The following is a 12,888-nucleotide window of genomic DNA, read 5'->3' as shown; positions in this document are numbered from 1 at the left end:
CATTCCAGTGCACGTCACCACTGAATTTTTTCTGACAATAGATACAAGAACTGCTCCCCCCACTCTGCCCCCAGAACAGCAGTAGCCCGCTGGCTGGAGCTCTCAGCTGTGGCCTAGGAGACCCAGCTTCCAGTTCTTGCTCCAGCCTGGGCAGAGCTGGGCCTTGAACCTTGCTCTCCCGTATTCCCAACTAGAAGAGTCAGCCTTGCGCTCTGGCCCTATGAACTCTCCTGGGTGCAAAGACAGCCAGCTCCACCAGGAGATGCTGAGTGAAAGGCTGGGGTTCCCTCTGCCATCTCTCTCCACTTGGCTTCCCACAAACTCAGGTATTGTTAGCATTGGCATACAGCTGTGCTACAGCGTGGATCAGACTCAAACACGGGGGGATGGCTGCAGGGTACATCACAACTCCCAAGTGACAGCAAAACCTTCTCCCTTTCTGTACAGCTCATTGCATTTACTATACATTGCATCACCCGCTTTTGGCTTGGTTACTTTGGAGGAAGCAACCCCTGTGCAGCCCAGGCTGTCCCCACACTGACTATGGTTGACTTCCTCTTTTCCTCCTCTCCACATTCCTAACTTCCTTTTAAAAATCTCATTCCTAGTAAATAGGCCACGGCATGTTCTCCCTCTTAGTGGACTCAGGCATTGTGTCATCTTAGCCTGCTGACCCATGTGCTTCTCCTATTTAGCACAAACGTTCTGGTTTCAACCTGCAGATTGATTTACATCCCTAATTCTAGCTTCCAAAAATGAGATCTCCCTCCCTCTGTTAAGCCAGGCCTCAGCTACATACACCCCCCCCCTCCACACCTCCCAGGTGTAGCAATAAGGTTGTGATGTGTTGAATAGCAGCTGGTCTGCTGGAGGAACACAAAGGTATTACATTAGCCATCTTAACACTGCCATTCCTTGCTTTTGCAGTACCGATGCTGTGTGCAGTGATCTTCACTCACCCACCCTAGTGATTTGGGGTATTCCTTCCCCCGTTCTTAAGAAAGTATCTTCAACCCAGCCACGGCTGCTTTCTTGCAGCAGGCGGCTCTTTGTGAAAACTGCCAGATGCCCAGCTGAGCAGCTTGTTAAAGATGTTTTTGTCTGGATAGCACCTAGTATCACTGCAGTACAAGTACTGAAGAGGAGGGACCATGGTGGTGGTAGACCTTGCTTTCGCTCAGCTTAAACTGCTCAGGAGCAGCTAAAGCCTTTAAGCAGCCACACAAGAGCTATTTTGTCCGAGAGGGTGGTGGGCACCCCTGAGAACGTGCAGGACTCCTGCTCTTTGCTAAGCCTGCAGCTACTCCAGAGAGGACCCTAAGTCAGCGTAAGCCGGTGTAGTTGCTTTGCAGTGCCAGAAACCAGCACCTGTTACTACAGAGGTAATCATGAGACTGGTGTAGAGTGCAGGAGCACAGCCCCCCACCCACCTTCTGCTCTTCAGCAAAGCAAATGATGAGTGATGTGGAGAAAGTAGATAAGGAAAAAAGTTATTTACTTGTTTCCATAATACAAGAACTAGGGGTCACCAAATGAAATTAATAGGCAGCAGGTTTAAATCAAATAGAAGGCAGTTCTTCTTCACACAGTGCACAGTCAATTTGTGCCTGAGGTGGTTGTGAAGGCTAGGACTATAACAGGGTTTAAGAGATAACTGGATAAATTCATGGAGGTTAAGTCCATTAATGGCTATTAGCCAGGATGGGTAAGGAAGGGTGGCCCTAGCCTCTGTTTGTTTGTCAGAGGGTGGAGATGGATGGCAGGAGAAAGATCATTGCCTGTTAGGTTCACTCCCTCTGGGGCACCTGGCATTGGCCACTGTTGGTAGACAGGATACTGGGCTGGATGGACTTTTGGTCTGACCCAGTACAGCCATTCTTAGCTGGTGCTGTGACAATCCTAATCTTTATGGGTTGAGTTGTTCAGAGGCTCAGGCTGACTAGACTTGTCAGACAGGGCTTCTGCTCTAACGAACTCCTGCTTCCTAGAAGAGCCTAGATGGCATAAGCCACGGTCTCCCTCAGCTAAGCAGCCTGGAATGCTCTGGTACTGAGCAAAAAGGGAGAACAGAACTCACCCAAAATTACAGATCAAACTCACTGCAGGCATCATTTGATGTCCGGGTAGTTCTTAGAGCTAAGAAGGGGTCTGGGAGATTGAGACTCCATGTGTCTAACTACCTAAAAAAAAAAATTTCAGGCTGTCCTCACATTGTATGGAAAATGTAGGGGGTAGATCTACCCTCAGATAGAGGGCAAGAGCTTGCCCTCTTAAATGCAACTTTAAGTGAGGCACTGCCCTAAGCCATTACAGACCCTGTACATTAACATTTCAGCTGTAGAGAGAATTTGGTTGCCCGTGTAACCTTAGTTTGGCCACACACGCCTGATACTTTAGGTGCAGGCTGGTTTTGCACCAGAGGCTGTGTAGTCAGGCTAGTTAGAGGAAGACAAGCTGTGTGTGTGGAAGCGATGAGGAATATTTTAATCCTTCAAGCTCCGGAGCTTGGACTAATTGTTACTTGTAATACCCATTGAATCTGCCAGTGGCTAGACTGTTACCAACAATGCCAGCAGCTATGACAAGTGACAGACCTCAAAGCAACAGCTGGCCAACAGACTGGTCCTATGCCTCCTAACACCAGGCCAGTCTTTGCAGCTGTATGCCCTGGCTTTTTCTGGTGGATGTCCTCTGAAGGTCTTGTCCCAAAGCAGTCATGTGCCCACCTCTAGTCAAATGGGTGGTTCTGTTAAATCTGAGAGATTTAACTGCCTCAAGTTCAGTAAAGATGTGGGACTGCAGTGGCACAGACCACCCTCAGGTGGTGTGTGAGGCCTAGGATTTACACTGCCATCTGTACCCCAGCTAGACTGCTCCGGAGATGGAACAGGTCAGGAAAGTGCAGCAGGAAGGACAGAAGGTTGAATTTCAGGTCACTAGGTGTGGTCTGAATGTCCTCCCAGAGTTAGTGGCAAGGCCTGCTACAGGAAGGGGAAGGTAGTGTAAAGTTAGACAGCATCACACCAAGCAGAGATCTCTGGGGAAAGGGGAACATGTATGACAGAAGGGCCTGTGCTGACCGCAGATTACAGCCATTTCAAGAATGGCTTCAGAGTTTTACCTCCATAGCTAAAGCCAGGAGTAGCCAGAGGGCCCATGAGGAGCAGTGGCAGCAACTCCCCAGGCCCTAGTTCATCTCAGAAGCACTGATCTTGAGGAAGTCAATGAGGGTAGACTCCTAGTCTCAAGAACCTGGGGAGGTGATTGTTGGTAGGAGGTGAGAATCCACCCTCTGCAGAGGAAGGCCCTCATGTGCACCAACAATGCAGGACAGCTGCTCCAAGAACACTAGACATGCCAGGGAGGGAGAATCAGGCCTTCATGCCCAAGAATCTCACTCAGATCAAAACAAGCAGAAGCCTTTGTTTCAATGCAAGTACAGCTTTATTGTGAGCAACATGTTCTTACCCGATACAGGAGCCAGGGCCAGGAGGGAATCCTACATGATCCATTATTCTAGTCCAGAAAGAGCAGCAGTCCTGGGCACCCTCTTAGAGCACTGATCTCTTAGCAAAAACAATTTCCTTGCTTGAGTGGAGAGACCCTAAACTAGTCAGCTTGACTTGGATTAGTGGTTTGTTGGTGGCACTTAGTGACTGCTGCTCTCTCCTCAAGGCTGGAGCAGCTTGTAGAACACTTAACCTGACCATTGCTTGAAAGCTGGGCCTTGGATCCCATGGGGGGGGGGGTGACTTGACTAGTCAAAGGGAGTCAGTTTTGCTGGTAAGCCTCTGACCCAGCCTACAGGCAGGTTTGGGAGACAGCCACACCTGTGAGATGCAGGGAGGAGAAACTTATCCTAAGTGTTTAGTGCAATAGAACAAACCTAAGCAAGGCAAGATGGCTGCCAGGCTTGAGGCACTTGTATCAGAACACCAAGTGCTGCTATCTAGATACAGAGCCAGGCTAGATGTGACAAGTGGCATGAGTTAATAACCCCTCCCTGCCCCAAATGAAGCTCTATGCTTAGGAGAGCCTCTTCTGAGTCCTCAATCTGCAGGACACTGCTCCATCTCCACTTCCTCCTGCTGCTTGCCTGACGGGGCAAAGGGTCCCACTAGCCAAGAAAGGGGGACATTATGCACCACATGATCCATCAGCTCATCCACCAGCTTGCGGGCCTTGGTCACTCGTTCACGGCTCTGGGCCAAGACGCTGCCAGTCAAGTCATGGAAGGAGCCAGCAGCGGAGAATGAAGCACGTAGTTCGTCGACATGGTGACGAACCAGCTGTGCCTTGTCCTGGAGGTCAGCAGGGAGGCCTTGCAGACTGGACACCAGAGTCAGGCATGTGGTCTGAAGTTGCTGGGTGAGGCTGCGGGACATGACCAGCGCCTGCTCCTCTACCTGCTGCAAACAATCAGGGGTAGAGTCAGAAGCCAGTCGGGACACCAGACTTCCCCCCACACCAAGTGGTTACTTGTAGACTGGAGTCACCCTCTCATGACCTACCTCTGGCTGCACCGAGCCCATCTCCTTACTCGGACTTGGCTGCTTTTGGCTCCACTCCAACCACATCTGGTGCAGCTTCTCCTGGCCATCACGGAGCTTCTGATCAACGCCCTGCTTGGCATGCTCAATCTGGAAGGGAAGAGACATCTGGGATCAGCACAGGAAGGGACTTTGCCATGTTGGCCACTTTACCTGGCTTGTGCCAAGCCATTGCATGGGAGTACAGGGGCATGTGCACATGGCCCACAGCTGCATTCCTACCAGTTCTATGGTTTGGTGGAGCTGGGACAGAGCCTCTTGGGTGCTCTGCCGGGCATGCCTCAGCTTGCCCAGGGAGTGCTGGTAGGCTCGGTGGCGGAGCTTGGTGGACAGGGAGCCCAGGCGCACGAAGTAACTCTGCTGCTGCTTCTGCTGCTCCACAGACGCCATTTCGAAGCCTTCCACAGAGGTGGCCAGTTTAGCTGGAAGCAGAGAGTGGAGGGTTAGTGGTGCCAGGTGGAGGAGATGGCAAGGGAGGTGCCTGCACCTTCTCTATAGAAGAGATAATGCCTCTACCCTAAGCATGTTACCAAGCTAAAGTGTACTAAGCTGCTGTACCACTTCATATCTATGGGGTGGGACAGACACCCTGTACCCCATGTTCACTTTTATATAGGTGATGTTTTGTCCAAAGCATGCCGGAGGCATCATTTGATAACCTCAATCTGTGGAATAGCAGCATCCTGTTGAGCTGTGTAGTTTCTACTGTAGGATTGTCCCTGAACAGTTGCAACTCCAGGCAATGCCCACAAACCAGTTTCTCAGACTCACACCAGCAAGTGCTTTAAAATAAACTCATACAGCTTTCTCCAACAGAGAGGGGGTGCATGAGAAATTTATATCTTGTCACTGTTTGAGCCTCACATACCCAGGAGACTGCACCCCACAGGGTGTAAATCCACAGAAAGGGGGGAAAAAGGATGATAGGAGACAGTGACCTCCAGAGCAGTGCTCCACCTCCCATCTCCACTCATGACCTGCAGGAACTTGCTGATGACACTGAACTAAGGGAGGGCTGGGGTGGGTCTCCCACCCCCAATCTTTTTATTTCTCTTGTAATAAATTCTGGATGTCATGCCTTGTCACTTAACATCCATTGTGGGGTTTCCTCTTGTCCATGGATAGTAGGCAGAGCCCCCCCCCAGGGGAGGCTAGCCCCCCTCCCCCAGCTCTGCCCCTTCCACACATCCCCCTGCAGCTGGAGCACCTGAGATCCCCTGCCCATCCTGCATGGGCTCATAGCACTGGAGGAGCCCTGGGCCAGCCATAGCCATGTAGCCACCATGGGGGAAAAAAGCAGCTTTTCCTTAAGGTGCATGTGGGTTCTGGGGTGGCTGAGAGAGTGGTATTTGCTATTCAGATTCCTGGGTTCATCAGGAAACTGCCTGGAGTTTGGGAGTTTCCTGATGAACCCAGGAATCTGAATAGCATATACCACTCTCAGCCATGCTGGAACCTGCCTGGGGGCATAAAGCAAAAAAGCTTCCCCACAAAAACCCTGCAACTGAGGGGGGCTGGCTGAGCCTTCCCTGTCTGATTATACCCCCCCCCCGAATCTTAGGGTGTTTGGATTAGAGTGGGTGGGAGGAACTTTGTGATAACAAGGATAGTGCATCATTTCCCAGTGTTGGAATGACCAAATGAGCTAGGAGCTGGCAGAGTCCCAGAAGATACTGAGCCCTGCAAAGGTGCAGGTGTCTGGGGAACAAGGCTGGGCTAAGAACTTGCAGGTGTTGCCCTGTCTGTAGTTCATGAGGGGCTGGAAGAGCACTCGCTAGGGTGAATTTACATGCTGAAGGCAGCATGCGCAGACCAGGAGTGGCCATTTGGCAGTCAGGCAGGGGAAGAGGCACCACAGGCTAGAGAATTCAGGGGACACTACTGTTCAACAGGCCAGATTGTACCCTGGGACCATCACAGGGTGACAATGCATCATCCTTGTTTCACAGACTGGGACAAGGCTCTGCCATGAAGGGATTTGCTGAAGGGCACTGGCAGGCCAGGGGCAGAGTCAGGAATAGACTGGACAGCCAAATCCTACTCCAGTGCTCTAGCCCTTAGGGAACCTTGCCCCAGCTGTATCTGTTTGAGTTACACCTCCACATAGGAGAGTGGGACCATGCATTGGTCAGGTGGCCACCAGGGAACAGGGGATGCCAAGAGATTCAGCAATTCATCTCCCCTTCAGTTAGGGGATACAAGCCTCCGAGGCAGAGATTGGTTTAGCCACCTGCTTAGATTGTAGCTCAGACTCTTTCTAGTGGTTCTCCATGCTCAGAGCACCCTGTATGGAACAGGTCTGAGGCTTACAGGTATTGAGGGAGGAGTGTCCCCCCCAGCTGTGCTTCCCACCTCACAGCAAAAGCATCTTCCAGGGAAGCTAGCAGGGTGCCCCTGAACAACCTCTGTACCTTTCTATTATGAAGACTGTGGTAGTTTCTCCCAGGTGTTAACTGTGGGCACCTCATCAGGAAGTTAGCCCCAACCTTGTAGGCTGGATGGCTTCAGCTGAAGCCATGAACCCAACTCCAGCTGGCATTAGCCAGACAGACCCAGCTTGTCTCTTCACCACCTCCCCCCTGCTATCTCCTTCTATAGTGCACAGAAGAGCAGCTGCTGCTTTCTCACCTAGTTCCTCATCAGTCATAGGAAGGTAGTGATCCACCAGCTCCTCTGACTTGCCCAGCACAGCACCCATGCCGCTCACCACCATCTGGCCCACTGCTGAGCCCATGACTGTGTTCACACCACTGGTCACTGCTGATCTGGTCAGCTCCACACTCCCCTGGACAGCCCCTTTGGTCATATCCACCATCCCGGTCATGGTGTTGCTCACGGCATCTTTTGCCCCAGTCACCGTGGCTGTCACCAGGTCTTTGGTATTGGAGATAATCTAGATAGAAGGTCAGCGATTAGTTCAGATAAGACCTCAAGCCAGTGCTGGAATATTGCAGAGCAGGGGGATGGGAGGTTGTCTTCCCCTTGGACAATGGGGAGGGAAGCACCTAGGTTTCTCTACCCCCACCTCAAGTTTAAAAAAAATTCCTTCAGGGCCCCAACTATATTAGAAACATTTGCATTGTGCAGAGCTACATCAGAGCAAGTGTCCAGTGTGCTGTCGCACAGCATGACTGCCGTAAGGTTTGCACTAGTGTCAGGATCTCTGCCTTGTGCGACAGCAGGGGCAGCAGTTCAGACTGGCCATGATCATCCCATGAGCAAATGGAGCATTTCTGCCCCACACTGAGCCGCTGCAGCGGCTCAAGCCATGTTTTTCCTGCCCCATGTAGCTCTGCTCCTTGTTAAATTTTACTGCTTGTTGCTAAACTCCCGCTTGGGCGGATAAGCCAAAGTCACTGCTCCCCTTGCCTGTACAAAGGCTTCGAAGCAGAGAGGTGGTTACCTTGTCTGTTGGCTGTTGAAGGATTGGCAGCTTCTCTTCCAGCTTGTCCAGCCCCCTGCATGCATACTCATTTGCTGAGGAGACTGTAAGAATACTAGTTTAGTGTCTCATGTGAGGAGCCCCTGCTGTTACAGCAAGTTCTGGAAGCTGTGAAAGCTCGAGTTCATGAAGCTAGAGAACTGGCTGCATGAGGACTCTGAAGGGGCGGCAGAAGTCAGAGGAAAGACTTTGCTCAGTAGGCACAAGGGTGAGCTGATTTGCAACAGCTTGGAATGGGTTGAGAACTGGACCAGCTCCATTATACTTGGATGCTGTGGCGGTGGAGAATTGGCAGATGCAGGAATCCTACCCATCTGCACAGCTCCAAGCTTAGGCAGCTTAGACAGTACGAGGTTGCTCCATGCTATGCTCCCCTCCAGAAGCGGACACTGTCACCCAAGGGTTCTGTGGACACTGAAAGCTCCAGCTGGAGGGTTTATGGAGGTGGCAGTGGCCTGGGGAGTAGGTTATGTTCCTCTATGGAAGCGGGAGAGGTTCTTTAGCCAGCCAATGGCTTCTGATGTCACCAGCCTGACTCCTCCCTCTGGCAGGGCACAAGGCTCTTTGCTGGGCACCCTGGGAAGGAGGTCAGAGCATGGTGCCCTTCACATAGGCCATGCCACCCCTGCATGTACCCCCACAGTAACTCACTCTGCGGCTCAAGTTTGCTCAGGATCGGCTGGGCGCCACTGACCGCAGCTGCGGCCATGGTCTTCATGCCTTTCTCTGCCACATCACAGACAGATTTGACATAGGGGTAGCTCTCTTTGGTGGAGGTGTAGGCCGTGGAGACCATGTCATAGGCAGAGCTGACGAAGGGCAGGTTGGCCACCCGGTTTGCTATGTTCTAGGGGAGAGAAGGCAGGAAGGTAGACAGGGTGAGGGCTACCATGCAGTCTCCCCTACCAAGCAGGGTCATGGCCCTGCCATTGGTAGCTGGGGTCTGTCAGTTGTTCTCAGAGGGTCATCTACTCTCACCACTTCTAGCTTGGTCAAGTCCTCCCCTCTACTGCCAGGAGTACTTAGATTCAGCATCCTGTTGCCACATTTGCCATTTGAGAGACCAGGCCCAGTAAAGAACAAGCCCAGAAAGGGAAGAAAAAAGTCTCTTCACCAGAGCAGGTTCACACTTAATTACTGAGACACTACTATGGTGACAACAGCTTCTGCTGTCCGCCACAAGAGGCAGTAGCTAGGTCAACAGGAGAAGGTAGACATAGCTCTGTCCACACAGGAGTTAGGTAGGTAGAACTGCATGGCTCAGGGCTGTGGGTTTTCCCCACCCTCTTGAGTGATAGTTGTAGCAAAGTGTCTAGTGCAGATCTGGCCACATCGTACCCCTCCCAGCTCCAGAAACCCAGGAGAGAGGCCTGCTGCCTGAGTGGGAAGCAGACACTCAAGCCTGAGATCAACAGGAGAAAGTGGCACCAATAAAAATGAAGTCACTCTATAGCTAAGCCAATGCAAACGTGTGGGCACATTCAGAGAGTGGGGTTACTTTGAGTTACATTAAGCCAATAAAGAATAATTTCCATTAGATGAAGGCACTCCTAGACCACGGCAGTAGCCCCATACAGCTTCACACTAGTTTAGCTACAGTGGTTTACACTGACACCCAACGTTAGACTAGTGCAGTACTGTTCAGAGAAGCCCCTCGGCTCCCTGTTTGTTCAGGTGAAGGAGGCTCAAGAAGCCGCAGTGCGGCCACCACTGACTTCTAGGCCAAGGGGCCCAGCACCAGGTTCCTAGCTGAGGCCAGTAGCCCACCAAAAAGAGCCCCCAGCATGTACCTACCTCCTGCTCCTCATCCTTTGGGGAAGCAGCACTGGGGTCATTAGAAGCCATGGTGGATCCGTGAAGCTGATTAGAAGGGATATAGAAACTCACTAGTTAATCTGCCAGCCTTGAAGATAAAGCTTGAGTCAATTCTAGTGCCATAAAGAGGGCTCAGAGGTCAGCAGAGAGAGCTCATTCCATTGTGTTGGGCCCTGGGGGATTCAGCGGCACAATGCATTGAGTAACGTCACTCCAGATCCCCTGGGCCCGGAGGCAGCAGGCACTGATTGCGTTTACACACCCCAGACCTTCCAGTCTGGATTGCAAAACAAGCTGCTGCCAAGGCCCCTGCTGCTATAAGTAGCAGCGGCCTTCGCCCCAGACAGCTCATTGCTGTTTCGACACCTCCTGCTTTGCTAGGGTTGTGTCACCGTTTTCGTTTTCAGTTGCCAGCCACTAAGTGGAGTCAGGGTCACTGCTCCGACCAGCACTGGGGCAGTCAGTGGAGGATTGTTAGAGGAATTCTCAGCTAGCCCCATAACCCGCAGTCCCCCATAAGGGGGGAGCCAGCCCCACCACACCTCCCAGCCATTTGATTGGCGTTAGAGCAGGGCTCACAACAGCTGGTTCAGGCAGCCTAGCTCCGATGGGAGAGCTAAGAGCCTGCCCCACTCCCAGCTCCAGGGCAGAGCAGGAGACAGATCCTGGAAGGAAGCCACAAGGATAGTGGTTGTAGTAGCATTGCCAGCCTCCGAGCACTCAAACAAGCCATGAGTCAGACTCAATCACGAGACAACTGGCTCCAAACACAGCAGGCAAAGAGACTCCCTGGGGGGGGGGGTCAGTTTGGAGTTTCCCCCTCCTCTAGCCGGGACTTGGCAGGGCTAAAAGCTGGCTGTTCAGAGGTGAACCTCTCAAAGCTGAGACCCCAGAGCTCTAACATGAGAAACCACTAACTACTGAGTAAGTTGGGAGTTCACACTACCATGGGGGACCAGTTTCTCCTCTGCCAGTTTGATTTGAATCCTCCTGGAGGAAGATGCCTGTTACAGGGGGTGAAGGTGTTTAAGCCTACAGCTGAGACTCCAGTTAGTTAGGAGACTCACCCCTAACCCTATAAAGGAAGGGGGGGGGGGGAAGAACCCAGCACTTAAAATAAATCTCCTCTGTGCTAGGCCATCAGCTGCACAACCCAGCCCGTTACAGGCCAATCTGGGAGCTCCCAGACAGCAAGTTAGTCCCTTAGCAAAGATGTTACAGGCAAACTGCCTGGCACAACAAGAAAAGAAGAAAGCTAAAGCAGTCAGCGTCTATTTGCCAAGCGCTTATCAGGGAAGCAAACAAGCCTAGAGTTTGACACACTCAAATTACAGTTAATTATAACTTGGAAAGAAGCCGCCGCCACCCCCTAGAAAGGCTGAGACCATTGCAAGCCCTTACCTGTCTCCTCCACAACTCCAGACTAGATGCTGCATGAGCGCTGCTCCCTGCCCAGCCTTTATATACCAGCGCTGAGACCCGCCCAGCTCAGGGAGGCAACCAGAACCTCCCACCCTGATTGAGGAGGGCTGGCCTGGCCTGTGGGTGGGGATCCGTAGCAAATTGCATTGGAAATGGATCCTCCTGGGTCACATGTGAGTCCCACTCCAGCCCAGGTTTGGAGACTAAAGTCCCGCCCTCCTGGGTTGCTGGGGTGGAGGAAAGAAGAAGGATCAGACCTTGGTCGTTGGTGTGAAAAGTGAGTGTGTCATTACAGCTCCTGGGGCTGGTCTGTTTTAGAGGGTGGTGGCTATCTAGGATTTATGGTAGCTCTGGTGCTCTCACAGGAGTAGACAATACAGAGGCCTCCTGCTGTTGCTAAATAGCCCTAGAAACAATTGCATGCGCTGGGGTAGCCTTGTGGGTCCCACCTTGTGTCTACAGTAATAATCAGCGTGTCTAGTGTCTTTCATCTCAAAGGGCTTTACAAATACAAATTAACCCCCCCATGGAGACAGGCCAGAGTTGCCATGATCATATTACATGGGGGGAAACTGAGGCAGAGAGGGGGTGTGACTTGCCTCAAGGTCAGAGAGTAAGTCAGTGGCAGAGGGTGGAAAATAGGGGAGAGGTCCTGAATCTTTGGGTTCCCTGCTCTAACCGCTAGAGCCTAGTGCTTTGATGGCTTCCTAGGCCAGTGTTTCTCAGCGACCCGTCCGTGGGCCAGTGCTGGTCCCTGAGATTGTCCTGACGTGGTTTAGAAAGGCAGCAAGCTGGTTCCTGGCATGGAAAAGGTGGAGGAACGCTGCCCAAAGGGACCCTGACGGGGGAGTGGCCTGTCCAATACCCCTGGTTTTGAGGAGTCTTCAGAGGGTGGCCCCAGGGGGCTGGGGTGGGGGGTTGCTCTCCTCTCCAACTGGCAGCAGTGGTGGGTGCTGCAAACCCACACGGAGCTTATCGAATGGGGCACCTCTGATTGACCCCTTGGTTGGTTCTTGGGCCAGCAGCATCCCTGACCTAGGGGAGATCCTAGGGGATCGTCAGAACCAACCAAACCTTCCCAGGTTGCTAACTAGGAGGGGGCATGTCCTGGCTAGGGGCCCCAGGGTGATGGGCAGGGACTGTTTTGTCTCCTCCTGGGCTGGCTGCAGCCTGGAGCCACAACCCCCTGCCCCTCCGCCAGCCTGGCACTGAGGGCAGCTGGGGGTGAGGAGGTCTGCTGGGTGTGCGGCCTTGGGGAGGGGAGCTGGGGGGGAATCAAAATTCAGGGGGAGGGGAGCTGGCCGAGACAGCCTTGGGGAGGTGAGATGGAGGATGTTGGGTGGGAGGAGGAGGAGAATCTGGCAGGGGGAGGGGATGGTCGGGGAGAGGGAGGTGTCTAGCATCTGGGGGGTGTAGGAGGGAATGATGCTGCCAGGGGTCTCTGGGGGGAGGGGGGTTGCTGGTATTATGTGGGTCTGGGTCTTATCCAGCTTCACTCTGGTGCACGTGAGGCTGACAAACTGCTCTGTGCCTGGAGGCTGCGGGGTGTGGGTGTGGGGGTGTTAATCACAGGCCCAGCTCTCCCTCTGCACCCCCTGGGCCAGGGTCTCGCCCAGTCATTTGGGATGGGCCACAGCTGCCGTGGGGCGGGGACAGGAC

General features: G+C 52.7%; 1 protein-coding gene across 2 annotated transcripts; it reads right to left on the bottom strand.

Moving 5' to 3' along the window:
* Positions 1-3,425: 3,425 nt before the first annotated feature.
* LOC123355982 (perilipin-3-like) lies at positions 3,426-11,295 on the bottom strand. 2 transcript variants are annotated; one of them, XM_044998881.1, is made up of 8 exons: positions 11,209-11,295; positions 9,787-9,852; positions 8,644-8,839; positions 7,954-8,036; positions 7,179-7,443; positions 4,773-4,972; positions 4,512-4,640; positions 3,426-4,409 (listed from the first exon to the last, which is right to left on the bottom strand). In XM_044998881.1, exons 2-8 carry the CDS (start codon positions 9,835-9,837, stop codon positions 4,050-4,052), a joined length of 1,284 nt encoding a protein of 427 aa, XP_044854816.1. In that variant the 5' UTR covers positions 9,838-9,852; positions 11,209-11,295; the 3' UTR covers positions 3,426-4,049. The 2 variants fall into 2 exon arrangements, with proteins under 2 accessions (XP_044854816.1, XP_044854817.1); XM_044998882.1 differs by having other exon boundaries at positions 3,426-4,406.
* Positions 11,296-12,888: the final 1,593 nt, after the last annotated feature.

This window comes from Mauremys mutica, chromosome 24 (assembly GCF_020497125.1).
Source record: "Mauremys mutica isolate MM-2020 ecotype Southern chromosome 24, ASM2049712v1, whole genome shotgun sequence".
NCBI lineage: Eukaryota > Metazoa > Chordata > Testudines > Geoemydidae > Mauremys > Mauremys mutica.
Note: the sequence above shows the minus strand (reverse complement) of the source record. Positions and strands in the feature narration are given on the sequence as shown.